This window comes from Charadrius vociferus, unplaced genomic scaffold, assembly GCF_000708025.1.
Source record: "Charadrius vociferus isolate BGI_N301 unplaced genomic scaffold, ASM70802v2 scaffold111, whole genome shotgun sequence".
NCBI lineage: Eukaryota > Metazoa > Chordata > Aves > Charadriiformes > Charadriidae > Charadrius > Charadrius vociferus.
This window is the reverse complement of record NW_009647046.1, coordinates 4,750,148-4,763,534: the sequence shown is the minus strand read 5'-3', so window position 1 is coordinate 4,763,534 and position 13,387 is coordinate 4,750,148. Positions and strand designations below refer to the sequence as shown.

At 42.6% G+C, this 13,387-nt stretch overlaps 1 protein-coding gene across 1 annotated transcript in view; it reads left to right on the top strand.

Annotated features, from left to right (window-relative positions):
- Positions 1-13,387, top strand: part of LTK (leukocyte receptor tyrosine kinase) — a 99,823-nt gene that overhangs the window by 62,702 nt on the left and 23,734 nt on the right. Inside the window, exons 9-11 of the mRNA XM_009895724.1 lie at positions 655-821; positions 6,170-6,264; positions 11,256-11,357. Coding sequence (XP_009894026.1) covers positions 655-821; positions 6,170-6,264; positions 11,256-11,357 — 364 coding nt within the window. The remainder of the gene's footprint in view (positions 1-654; positions 822-6,169; positions 6,265-11,255; positions 11,358-13,387) is intronic.

Sequence of the window (13,387 nt, the reverse complement as noted above, 5' to 3'; positions counted from 1 at the left end):
GAGGTTTCCTGCCTCTAGAGACAGCTTAATTCCTCATTTCAAGGACATTTGGGGAAGGTCATCTCTCTTCTCAGGGTGCTTTTTTCCCCTATATGATGCCTGCATATAGGTTGAGCCATATCAGTGCAACACATTAACCTGGGTGGTTACAATGGGAATCCTTAAAAACTTTAAACTGTGGTTCAAACCCTTTCACACAAATCTTAAGGCTGGTAAGAACACTGAAGAAGAATGTGTTTAGGATTGTTTTTCTTCAATAACCTATCTCTAGTGGAAACATTTAATGATAAGGCATTTTTTGAGTTTAAGCCTATGTTTCTCTGCTTTACTACTTCTTGTTCCTGAAAGAGATAATGAGGATACCAGCGCTTTCTGACTCAGATGGTGTCTGAGGCCATGGATGTTGTCGTTGGTGGTTGGAAAACAGCTGCCTAATGAGAGTGTCAGTCAGGGTCTCCACCGAGAAAATTCTGTCCTAAGAACAGCGATGAGTTGTCGTACACAGGCAATGGGGGCTTTTGTGGTGTGTGTGATTGAACAGTTTGACCCAGGATCAAAGGCTTGGGGTCTCAAATCCCCAGGGAGGGGAGAAGTGAGTACCTTTCCCTTTTTATCACAGGATACTATTCTTTTTCTCTTCTTCTTCTATTACAGATCCAATTCTCGGTGCATGTTTTTGGCAGCTACAATGGTACTGTTTCCTTTTCTGTCAAGGAAGAGATAAAGAAAGCTCCAATCACCTTGCCAATGTGGGAAAGAGCAGGGAGCTGGAGTGACCACTGGTTTCTCATCACCTTACCAATGCCAGTGCTTCAGAACCGGTAAGAGCTTCACTGACAGCATCCAGGGTTATTTCTAGAGATTTAGTAAATCGTTTCTGTCTTTTTTGTGAAGCATCACTTTCATTCTTGCCTTCTCCCAGGGCCATTTCTACTGAAAGAAATTACAGGAGTACTGCAATTCTGCTTGCTGAGGAAGTATTCTGTCATACATGCATATCTTCATGTACATACCCAGCTTAGCTCAGCAGAAGCCCGTACTGTGTGTCTACACTTACAAGCAGCCTCAATACAATGCTTAGGTGCTGGGAATAGCAAGTGTCTGTACTAGAAACGTTTTACCAGTCTGAGAAAGCCAGTATGCTCACAGTGGCAAAGTGGTCCCAGTAGGGAAACAGCTGTATTATTGTAGCTGCGCTTTGTAGTCCCACAGTAAAAACAGCCATGTGAGTCAAATGAGTGGTAAAACCACAGTTTAGCCAATACAACGGTCTAGTCTAGAATCTGTATCAGTTCAGCCTAGACAATGTGAGATCATTCATTGCCACATCACTGATGCAACAATCTCAAGAAAAGACCATTGTTTGAATCAGCCTTGCACTAAAATTTTCAGTTTTAGGTGTGAAAATACAATATGACATTGGTTTTCAAATGAAGTCAAATATTGAAGATTCAAGGAATTTTAGCCCAATCTATTTTTAATCAGGTATTTCTCCTCCCTCACCCAGCGGCATTCAATCTCAAGCGATGTAGCTGGTGTTGGCAGCTGGTTATTTAGCATGACACAAATGATTTTTAAATTGCCCCAGTCTGGGTTTTTTTGAGTCTTCCTCAGGAAGGCCTGTTTCATGTGACACATAATGCAAAAAAATCTCAAAGTCTATACAGTGAATATTATAAATGGAAAAATATCTACCTAATATTGGCAATAAATAATGCCTTAAAACTTCATGGATTAAAAGGTGTGAGTGGATTCCTTTTAACTTCAAATATTTTCTGCAACTTTGTATAAAAGGTTAAGGAATTTGGGTCTGGAAGTGATAGTAATTCAGACCTAAGCAGCAGTAAAGCTTAGAGACAGAATGTTGTTCCACCCTCTTTCTAGTTTAATTTCATGATTACCTTTGGTCTCAGCATTATCATGTGTTCACCATATGCACCTTTGCCATGAATTATTCCTTTAGGATGGGATAGGTCTGCATGCTGGCAATGTATTTGATATTCTTGTCTGACGCAGTCTGGAGCCCTGTGGATTAGCATCTGTTTAGTTCTGCATATATAAAGTATGACCAGTGAATTTGTTCAGAATAGCTCTTTTCCCCAGGCACTTTCATGTGGACCTAACCACAGCAGAGTCCTAGGGGCTCTTCAGAGGTATTTAAGACCTTCTGCCTCCTCTGATATATGGTCTGTTATGCTTGTCCCCTGAAACCTCCGATTTCTGCATCAGTCTTCAGTTCTGAAGGGAAATGGATCTTCTGTGGCAGGAGGGAATGGACAGCAAGAGGCTTTAGAGACCACCAGCCAGCACTGCATGAAAAAAAAAAAGATATTCAAATATTGTAATATTTGAAAGAGTTGAGCATTTAGACAAAATGAAAGAATTAAGTAGGTCACGCATGCGTGTATTATGACAATCTGTTTCAAGTAGTTCTATCTTGTTTCACTTCACGTAACCTTTCTGTATGCCACTTTCAAACAAATTTAAAACTGATGTGGCACAACAGTGACAATCACTGTGGGTGAGGCTGGAACAGTTCAATCCAGCAAGCAGACCTTTGCTGCCTGAGCTTGCCAAGTGACTGACAGCAGTAATAAGTTGTCATTTGCCGCACTGATCTATAACAGAAACAGAAGCAGCACACACTTTGCTGGAAGGTGTTGCAGTAATTTGTGCCAAGTGAGGAAACCCTGCTCTTTGTGCTCCCAGGACACTTGGGCTCCATCCCAGGCCTCTTGTCTTGTTCCTTCCATGCTCTGCCCCTTGTGTCCTGTCTCACCTGCTTTTGTGAGCACTCAGTGCCTTTCTTCCTTGTTTTAATATACTTGGTCTCTCTTCCTTCTCCCTTAAGCTCGGAGTTGTGAATCCATTTTATCTGTCTCATGCTTCCAGTCATAATTTCCCTCTCTGAACTCCTCCCTGCCTCTTGTTTCCATCTCTTTTCCAGCAGGTGCTATGTTTCTGTGTGTTTTTTTTACTAAGTCTGACTCCCTTCCCTGCACTTCCATTTTCTTCTCCTCCTAGTTATCTCTTGCCCACTTTTATTTCAATGATCCCAGACCTACAGTAAAAGTTGATTCCCAGTTTTCCTGTTTGACTGGCTGTTTGTTTCTCTCCATAGATCTCAGGTCCAAACCCCCCGCAAACCAAGTCCAAGCTCCCCTGCTGGAGAGTTCCCAGGGAGCTCCCCCACCTCTCCAAGGTGCCACCTCGTTCCCTCTGGATTCAGTTTAGGCAGCTTTTTTTTCTGATGTTTGGCCAAGATCAGCAAAAGAAAGAAGGGCTGGGGACAAAAAAGTGTATCCAGTAATTTGGAAGGGCAGTTCTCACTTCATGTAGCTGAAGCAGGACCTGACGCAGTTCATAACAGCACTGCCATGGGAAGTGCTTTTAGCATTTTAGCCCCAAATTTGCATTTAGCCCCAAATTTGAAGATATCCAGGAAGGAGGAGATGGCAGGATTAAAAAAAAAAATCTACCAGGCATGGAAATGTCAGGGGGTTTACATTTTCAAGGACATTTTACTAAAATTGTAATAGATTCTCATTCAAATGGCAAAAAAAGCTCATCTTTGCCATGTGATTCTCTTCCTCACAACTTTCAAGTCCCACTTCCAATACCAAGTAGCACAAAGCACTTAAAAATTTGTCAGCATTTTTGAGCATGGTCAGAGTGATGAATACCTGCGTTGCCTCATCCTCAACACTGGCAAAACATTTTGTCTGCTAGGCAAGTCATACCAAATCACCCAAAATAGAAAAGTTCAGCCTAAATTGGTTTAAGATTGGTGAAGTTGCAAACAATTGTAAACAGAGGCATATGGTGAATATTGCTGTACAATCGTAGTACAGTTTGGTATAAATCTCCATGAATGACTTTTCTATATATTCTTGGGTGCTGGCAGCTTTCCTTGGTGATGCACGCTCCAGCAATGCTGTGCTTAGGGAATTTTTTTAGCACAGAGTTTGGGCTGGCGTGCCATTTGCCTGTATCCTGAATCTTTAGGAAACTCCTGTCCTCCTTTTGCTGTCCTCAAGAAAGTATGAAAGGTCTATATTTTTCCTTGGTTCCTTGAAGGGATGAGAGCCAGTAGCAAAGTGGGTGGGAGGGGACAAATCATACAAGGAGAAGGGATAGACATGAATTGCAACACAAATAGTTGTTGCAGCAGGACATGAATGGCTTGATGGGGCCAGAAGAAGAGAAGCCATAGCAGATAGGAGGAGGCGGCCATGGAGGTGAGATATAAGTAGCTTTTAGCAACGGCTTCCTCCAATGAATTTATTTCTTAGGAGAGAAGGAAGACAAAATACACAGTTCACTAATCAACCTCCCAGTTGGGCACCTAGCTACTTGGAAAAATGTCTCTGGTGGTCAGCTGGCAAATTCACTCACTTGGTTCACACACACAGGGAAAAAGGCTGCTATCAGAAGAAAATCAGGCTGGCAGAAGACCAGACATTAGAGAGCTGAAGAGTGTAATATGCTGGAGTCAGCAAAATGAGCTCAATGAGCAGGAATACTGGAAACCCCTCCGGCTAAGACAGCACAGAGTTCAAAAGGCAAATTCCTCCCCTTTTTCTGAAGTTGTGAGGAAGATGAGGTATAGAGAGCCCAGAGCTTATGAAATGTCTATTCTCATGCACTGGAGGAGAAGGATCATTCCCATGCTCCCACTTGTACTCAGCTGGAGCAGAAAACTGCCTTGTAGCTCAGTGCCGTGGACCCTTTCCTGTTTTTACTCCAGACGTAGTAGGTTGACCTGACCAAGGGTATACTGCAATGTGGGTGTCTTCAGTAAGGGGTAGGCTGTGGTGCTGTATCTATGGCGGTGGGTCCTAGAAGTGCCCTAGTCCTGGACTCAGGGTGCTGTGACTTTCATCAAATGGCTGGGGAAATTACTCTCTTGTATCAGTGGACTTATGTATAAGGTCTGAAAATACCAAAGTATTGCTAAGTCTGCTAATAAAGACACAGGTTTCTGTAGGAAGGGAATCTAATAGCAAATTCCCCTGCTAACCCCATAGCTAAGAGAGTGGTCATTCAAGAGACCCTTGATTTGCATTTGCTGCACCAACACTTACTCCCAGAGTGCTTAGGTCCTGTATGTGTGAATGCTTTCATTTAAGCACAAGGGGCCATCCTTGAGTTGGGGTAAAAGCAGCTTATCTCTAAAGATTTTGATGCAGCTATGCAACATGATGTTAACTGTGGATATGGACCAACATTTGGCTGGTGGGTAGAATATGCACACATACTTTATTGCCACTGATTTGGGACAAGTGTGTTCCTAGGCTGAATGATTAATGTGTTAGGCAGGCCAGTGCTTGATCTCTCATAAATCATCATTGAGTTTCACCAGTGACAGCAGTAGAGGTTCTCTCCATATGCTTTTAATAAGCTGTAAATGGACTGGACATCAGACATCTGTTTATTTCTGAAATTTAATGAAAAACAATTCAGACCTATCCATTAGAAGGAGATCCTTCAGCCCATTTTCTTTCTTAGTTGTGAATTCAGAACATGGCAACGCGCATGGGACGTGACAGACCTCCTAGATAAGTAGCTAAACACCTGGTCATGGTGGAAAAAGATGAGACAGCCCAGAAAGCGAACACTTTAGGGAGTTCTAGCTGAAATTTAAAATGTCCTGACCTTCAGCTGAAATAAACCCACATCACCTTGTTAAGTTACATTGGCTGAGGATCAGGCCCAAGATTTCTGTCTATTTGGATATTGTTGTTCTATTCAGTTTTCATTTTGGCTGTCTCCTTGGGGATGGAAATGAGAAGATTCTTTTTTCCCCTCCCTTTTGCACATGTCTAATTCCCTGACCATTTATAGCAATTAAATAAGGATGGTTGTTTATAACTGTTAGTGAGGGACAGTAGCTTGTGTTTCTACACGTGTGCAGATAGCAGGGGAAGTAGGGCTCTCATTCTTGTTCCCCATGAAACATGGCATTGTATGAATGTTGGTTGGTCCTTAATAACTGTTGATGTGTTGATAAGATTCCTAGCAGGTCCTTCTGGCTGTTCAACAGGGATTGTATGGAGGTAACATTCTAAATAATGATGATCATGATTCGATGATAAGGGAACATTGTATTTTTTTAGGAGATCCCCCCCCGCCCCTTTGTCTTCTCTAAAACTTCTGTCTTATTGCAAAGGTTTCAACTGCAACTCCTGGCAACCTGGGGCTGGAATTCCCAAGCTGACATTGCAATCGACAATATTACATTTGGACTGGACTGCTTCACTGACGGTGAGCCACAAATGTTGCAGAATCCCTTAAAGAATTTTGGTAATTAGCATGCCACAGATCCAGGACACACGTGCTGTTCCCTTCACAGAGTGCACATGGATCATTTGTGTTAGCTTTTACAGCACAATGCCAGTTTATCTCAGACCTACTGAAGATTGCAAGTAGAGGCAATTTTACAGTGTGTCAGAGTGTCCTAGTGCTCTTTTTTTCTCTGATCTGGGATATCCTTTATCATGTAGTTGAGACCTGTCTGTGTGTCTTGGCAAGAAACACTAGACTTCTTCCACTTAGGGGATAAGGAATGATTACATCACACTGTTCTTCAGCAGTCCCTGCTGACCTATGCGCCCTGGCTATTGATAGCTGAAGGGAATTTGTTGAAATTAAAGGGGAAAGTTGCCATATTTTAGCAGAGGAAAGGAAGAAAATGAAGGAATAAAGTGACTCTGACAGTAGAGCTTAGATTATTGGAACAAGTTTGTTTTACCCTGCAAGGAGGTACGCGAACTGTTACTGCCAGATAGATAACAGGTGTGCTTTCCTTTGCTTCATTACTGTGAATGCGACTGGCCACAATGTGTTCCACTGAAAAATGGAGCCAGAGCTACCCTCTTAAGCATGTTAGCAAGAGTTGGACAAGTGGAAAGAGGTTGGGTACTTGAACCACTTGCAAATCTTAGAAACTGCCTTCTTTTTGTCCCTGGAGAAAAGACCTATGTGATCTGTTGTAAAGGAACTGGAGAATATGCTGCACTTGAATTGTGACTTCTGTTGCAGACAAAATGTGCATCAGTGGTTCTGTACTACCCTTCCTGTGCCACCACACCCAGTGTGACAGCATTTAGAATAATAACATGTCCCTGCAGAGGCTAGCTGTAGCCTAGTATAACGTGGGAAAGCTTATGTCAAAACAGACGTGTTAAAAGGTCTTCATTAACAAAAGCCCCTTTTCCCTCCCACCGTTGTCTGATTCAGTCTCCTGTTCTCCGTCCCTCTGCTTTGTGGGCACTGCAACTACCCTCCTATAAAATGCTGAGCATGCACATTTTCATTTGAAATTAAGAGGAAGAGATGTTCCTTGATGGTAATGTCATTTGTTCACTCCAGCTCCTTAACACCCCTGGTTCCCAAGCCCTTTGGGACCTCCATGCTAACACTTTGTTTTGAAATCTTTTGAGGAAACTGAAGAGAGTGATTCCAGATGCTCTTTTTCCAGCTGATGTGCACCCAACTGCTGGAGTTTACAGCCCTCCTGAGAACAAATAGAGCCTCTGGTTTACCCACAGACATTTTGCTGGCTCTGGTGTAGAGATATATCCTTTGGTAAATAGGTGGGGCTTAAATGGCACTGCAGCAAAGTTATAAGAGCCTGTCCATTAGATCGGCCAAGTTACTCCTCATTTTCAATTAGTATAAATCATCTTGATGTCCAGGAGGAGCTGCCACTTACCCCATCTGAAGGTGTGATCCAAAGATGTGTGACTCATGCAGAAGAAAGACATCAGGAAGGAAAACATGTTTCTCGGAAGCCTTGCACTTGCGACTGTTCCTTGAATCCTCTTTGCAAATTGATGTTTTCTCGCCTCTGAAAGTAACTCCCTTGCATTTGTCTTCTCATGACTTTAATTCAGTTAGGTTGCAGAGAAGTCCAGCAGCTCTGCTGTGTTTTCAATAATGAAATTATTTCTCCCTGGCAAGGAGAGGTTTCAGATGTCAGAGACGGAGCCAATTAAGATCCAAGCAGTGAATTCTTTGCATGAGGGCAGCAGGAAGGATGTATGGCAGGAAGGAAGAATTTGCTGCTTGCTAGGATGTAAATATTATTTTCTCCATCTATTTCAATCCTGTAGTTCAATTGCTCTACAAAACTCAGTGCAGACTCTGAAAGCACTGCTTGTTTGTATGCAAGCTGGGAAAGATGAGGTTTGCCATATACCTGAAAAATCTAGAGGGAATATTCAGTAAGATTTAGGAGGCAAACAAGTGGGTAGTGAGGGCAGTTCAGGGGAAATCAATAAGAACAAAAACCAAACAGACTGTTCTTTGGATGGCAGCTCCTGGGCAGTGGCAGATGTTTTCCATGTGAAAAGGTTGAGATTAAACTACCTTCTGGCTCATACAATCACCTTGTGTAAGACAGTGTCACAGACCAGATGACGTGGGTCCGGTTCATTGTGAGAACTGTTCGGGGACAGGCAGAAAGATATTTTATCGTTTTAGGGGACTAGAGCTTTCATAGGAAGATGTCTGAATTTTGGGAGTCTAAATATGAAAATGTGGGCTGGCACAGCAAATAGAGTGCTGGTTGTTGCCCTCCTCAGTGCTTATGTGGTCACTGCTTTTACTATTACCTTTTGGTGCTCCAAGAATTATATTGTTCCAATTAAGATCACAGGTCTGTGGTCTATCAAAGTGCACTCTACTGCCCTGACCTAGGGATTACATTTCATTCTGTGCATAATTTCCAATTTCCCAGAAGACTGGTTTATAAATAGCAAAACTGTCCAAAGAGAGCTTTTGTATAACATATCTCTAGTTCTTGACTTTGGAGTCCCTGACCTGGCAAAGTCTGGTTCTGTTCACCCGCTAGTCTCATTGCTTGACACGAGTGGTGGGGGGATGGTTCAAGCCCCTCTACTGCTTCATTTCACTGATTTAAGAAGGTGTTGACTAGAAATGCAATAGATTGACCGAAGGGATGGGGGAAGCTGGTGCAGCTTCCTCATTCTCTATCCCAGTCCAGGACAAGCTGGCTTCCAGGAATTCTCCAACCTGCAACAGCAAGGTGAGATCTCTGAGGGACCATGCACACTTTGAGGATCCTGTGGGGCACCTTACTCTGATTAATCCTGGCCCCAGGATCGCTATATCTTTTTCATTACAGTCCCAGAGATGGGGAAGTAAGAGTGAGTTACTGCAGCTCTTTGCCTGCAGAAGGTGCCCTGTCTTTCTCCTTTACGCTTCCCTCTGTCCCTTTTCATTGTGGAAATGGACAGCATTAGCTAAATCCTGGATAAAGGAGTCCTGTGCTCTTCATATTTTTTCTGATCAAGGTACACCTTAATATGAATTAAGTCTAGTTCCCTTCTGTTCACTTACAGTCAACGTGTTGGCTGTCAGAGGAGGAAGTGGAAGCTAAAACAGACTGGAGCACCAGCCCCAGGGTCCCAGGGCTACGTCATGTTTGTAGAAAATGCCACCTTACAAATTCATGTCTGACAGTGCATAAAATATCAGCCTTCTAAGAGTTAAGGGCTTGTGTGGACAGGGTGATGCTCAGCCTGTCTTGCAGCTCATCTGCTGCTGAGCACAAAGGAGGCAGAAGCTTTCTTCCAGTGCGTTGAGGGTTTGAGACTGTTTGGAGAAGGAGGAAAGATTGTTTGTTTGGAAACGAGGCATTGCCTTAGGATACTCACTTGGGATGCTGCAAAAAAATCCATGCAGACACACAGACTGACTCTATTTTAGAGAGTGATTTACATTCCTTTGCTCTGGCAAACATAACTAGGCTTCTTGTATGTCTCTAAGGATCTGAAACTGTTGTGACCTTTGGGATTCATAATTCAGTGCAGGCCTTGGGAGACAGGCATCTTTTCTGGCCATGCATTGTCTTTTTCATTTGGTTTTCCTTCTTGTCTTTGATCCAGATCATTTGTTTTGGGTTAATTTCATTTTTCTCTGGCTTGACAACTCCATCCATTGAAGTTCTCTATCTCGGTATGAACAGAGTGTGTCAGTATAAAGCTCCCTTTTACTTCCATCCATCAACGTTCTTTCAGTCAGACCTTGGGGGAATATTCTCAGGAGTAAAAGCTCAACAAGGTCTCCATGCTTCAATTAGTTATTTGGCCTTTCTGACACAGCTAACAAGGGTGTTAATTATCGCTATTTAGAGCAGTGGCTTTGCAGCAGAGATAATTGTCCAGCTGGAACTGAGTGAGTCTCTTTTGAATAGAGCATCAAACAGCTGTTAGATTCTCACAACTGGAACAAATTGAAATATTTGTAATGTTTTTCAACTGATGAAAAATGTTCAGTATTAAATTAACTGAGGGCTCATAAAATGGAAGGAAATCTCTCCTTTTTCTTACAGAGATTTTCCAATCAAAGATCTGCATAAAAATGGGTAATTTAACTATCGAAACAGGATGCTTGTAGATTATAAGACAAGGGTTCAGTTATTACTTTTTCCTGTTGTAAGGCAGCTTTGGTTGTGTGGTATTCTCAATGTATTCAGATGCTTTGCATCAGCAATTGCTTTGAAGTCCTTCTTCTCTGAGAAAGAGCTAATTTTTAAAGGCCTATTTCACTGGTCAGAAATGTAGTGTTTTGCTCTGTGTTTTTCAAAACGGTTTGTCCAAAGATTTACAGCTTTTGTCAAGGGTAAGCTGCTGTTTCTTAACTGTGTATGTTAGTGATGCAGGTATTTTTATTTAGTAATTTATTCTCTAAGCAAAGTCTGAGGTTCTCAAAGTTGGTTGCTGAGAGAGGAGTGATCCGTTAGGCTAGTTTACTTATCATGACACCATTCAGAACCAAAGATAACAATTTTTGCTATCGCTCCCCTTTACACCTCCACTCATTTGCCTGTCCAGAATTGTCACTTGCCTGTTTGACCAGCAGAACATCAATTCCTTATATCTGTTCTCCCACGCTATGTTTTTCCTAAAGTCTCTTGTAATCACATCCAGTGCAATTTGCTGGCCAAGAAGCTTATCCTGCAGGTGAGCCTGCATGGGATAACGTGCAGAGTTTGTGTTCATGCGAAGACCCACTGATTTCAGCTCAGATACAAGTAGCCAACCCAAGACATGGGCCTAAAATAGTAATAAAAAAAATATGGTTGTTTAAAACACCTTTTCTGCCCAAGGTATTGTTTACTTATTTTAACCAAATGGTTGTACTTGGTTCATTCATGTGATCTTTAAATTTTCCATCCCTCTTTTCTACCATCCTCCCATCTCTCTTATCCATTCTACAAACTATTACAGGAAGACAACCAAATCATTTTGGTGGGAAGCGCCAGTACCCACGGGAGATTAGTATCCTGGATGAGCATCTTCTGAACCCCCTGGAAGAGCCCTCCCTCCCAGGTACATTATTCAGTACTGAACACCTGTTTCTTGGTTATAAAAGCTGTCTCCCTTCCCATCTCCCGTGTGTGATCTGCCTGCCCTATAGCAACAGGGCAACTAAATATAATCCATCCCAAAGATGTGGAGACCATGTCAGGTAGTCTCTGTTTGGCTATACGGCAGCAGTTTGCTGAAGCCCAACTCACCAGTCCTTAAATAGAAGGACCTCTTGAAAGAAAAGCAGCACCTTTAAGTAAAGAAGCTTTAGGTAAAAGCAGAAGTTGCATGACTCAAATTTGGAGTGCACAAAAGCCAGCTCAGGAGCAAAAAGTGTAGACCAGTGCAGAAAACTGAGGACAGAAAGAGATTTACCGGGATTTGGTGAGCAGTGAAGCTGAACCTAATAAGTAGAGAACAGGGGTGTAAAGATGAAGATCCAGGGAGGGCAAGTAAGGATCTGGAAATCCACTGAGGAGAAAAACTGGGTGAAAAACTACGAGAACAGGGGACACTGAGGACCAGTTTACTGAGAGCAGTAGAGACTGCCACTGGAGGACAGATAACAACTGTGTGGGTGGGAAGAGCTGTCTAGAGGAGGGCCTGAAGAGGGGAGGCTGTGCTTGAGGCTGCTTCGCTGCCAACAAATACCTGTGTGTGACTGCACAACCTCCTGAAGACTCTGTTCACCTGAAATGTGACAATCTGTACTGCTGTCAGTTCCTGTTAGCTCAAGGGGCAGAAGTTTCTGTGATGCAGCTAACGCTCTTACCCCAATGATCCATCTGTATGTTCACAGGATGACATCTGTTGGGGATAGTTTTGCTTGCCTTTTCCTTTAAACAAGATCAGAATTTTTCTTGTAAAGGTTTGTGATTTCTACTATGTTAACCATTCAACCCTTAAACAATTCTACTTCTGACTCTAGCCCTTGCGCATGCGCTGCATCATACAGTTTTTAAGATACATTATTGAATAGTTTTATTCTTAGGTCTCATCTCATTCACTGGACAAGATGCATATGTTTGGGTCTTGGACAAGGGTTGTGAAATGGAGGACATGGTTACCTGCTGCATTGTTGTAGAAACAAAACAAAAAAAATGCTTAATGAGAACCAGGAAAAAAATTGCTTGGAGGAAAAGGGCCCCTACTGAAAGTAGCAAGTCCCTCCTGACTGTTGCTGCTGCCACAGTGTTCTTGTGCAAGCCTGAGACAAGTCACTTAAAACTTTTCCTACCTTTCATAGGTGGTCACTAGTTGTAATGGAAGATGTTTTCAACAGCAGCCATTTTATTTCTGTGTATGTGCTTCAGTTCTCATGTGGAAAGTTGAATAATATCTCCTTGCTTCATACCGGCACTGGGAAGAGAAATTTGATAGTGTCTGTGAGACACTTGGATAAACCCCTTCTCAGAAGTCTACCCCCACCCTTCCCCCTCCAACTGATGGTGTTTATCCACAGTCTGTGATTTATTAAATACTGTGCAGGAAATAAGGTGAGAGGGGAAAAAAGCAAACAGTGACTATAGACAGAGCAGTAGTTGTGCTATGACTAGAATGAAGTTGGGATAATATATGTACTCTGTGATCATATAATTGAGGGTGGTATCTTAGTGGATTGTATTACAAGGGAGCAGCGGTAAAGATGAACAGATAAATTTAACTTTAGCATGTATTGGCTTTCAAGTCGTCAACAATGTAAATGCAAGTTTAAGCATTTTTTGTATGATTATAATAATAGGCATGATTCTATGATTCTATGATTCTAGTACCTAAAGGGGGCCTACAGGAGAGCTGGGGAAGGACTTTTTACTAGGGCATATAGTGATAGGATGAGGGGGAATGGCTATAAACTGGAAGAGGGCAGGTTTAGATTAAATGTTAGGAAGAAGTTTTTCACTTTAAGGGTGGTAAGGCACTGGACAGGATGCTCAGAGAAGTTGTTGAGGCCCCATCCCTGGAGGTGTTCAAGGCCAGGCTGGACGTGGCCTTGGGCAACCTGGTCTAGTGGGAGGTGTCCCTGCCTATGGCAGGGGAGTTGGAACTCGATG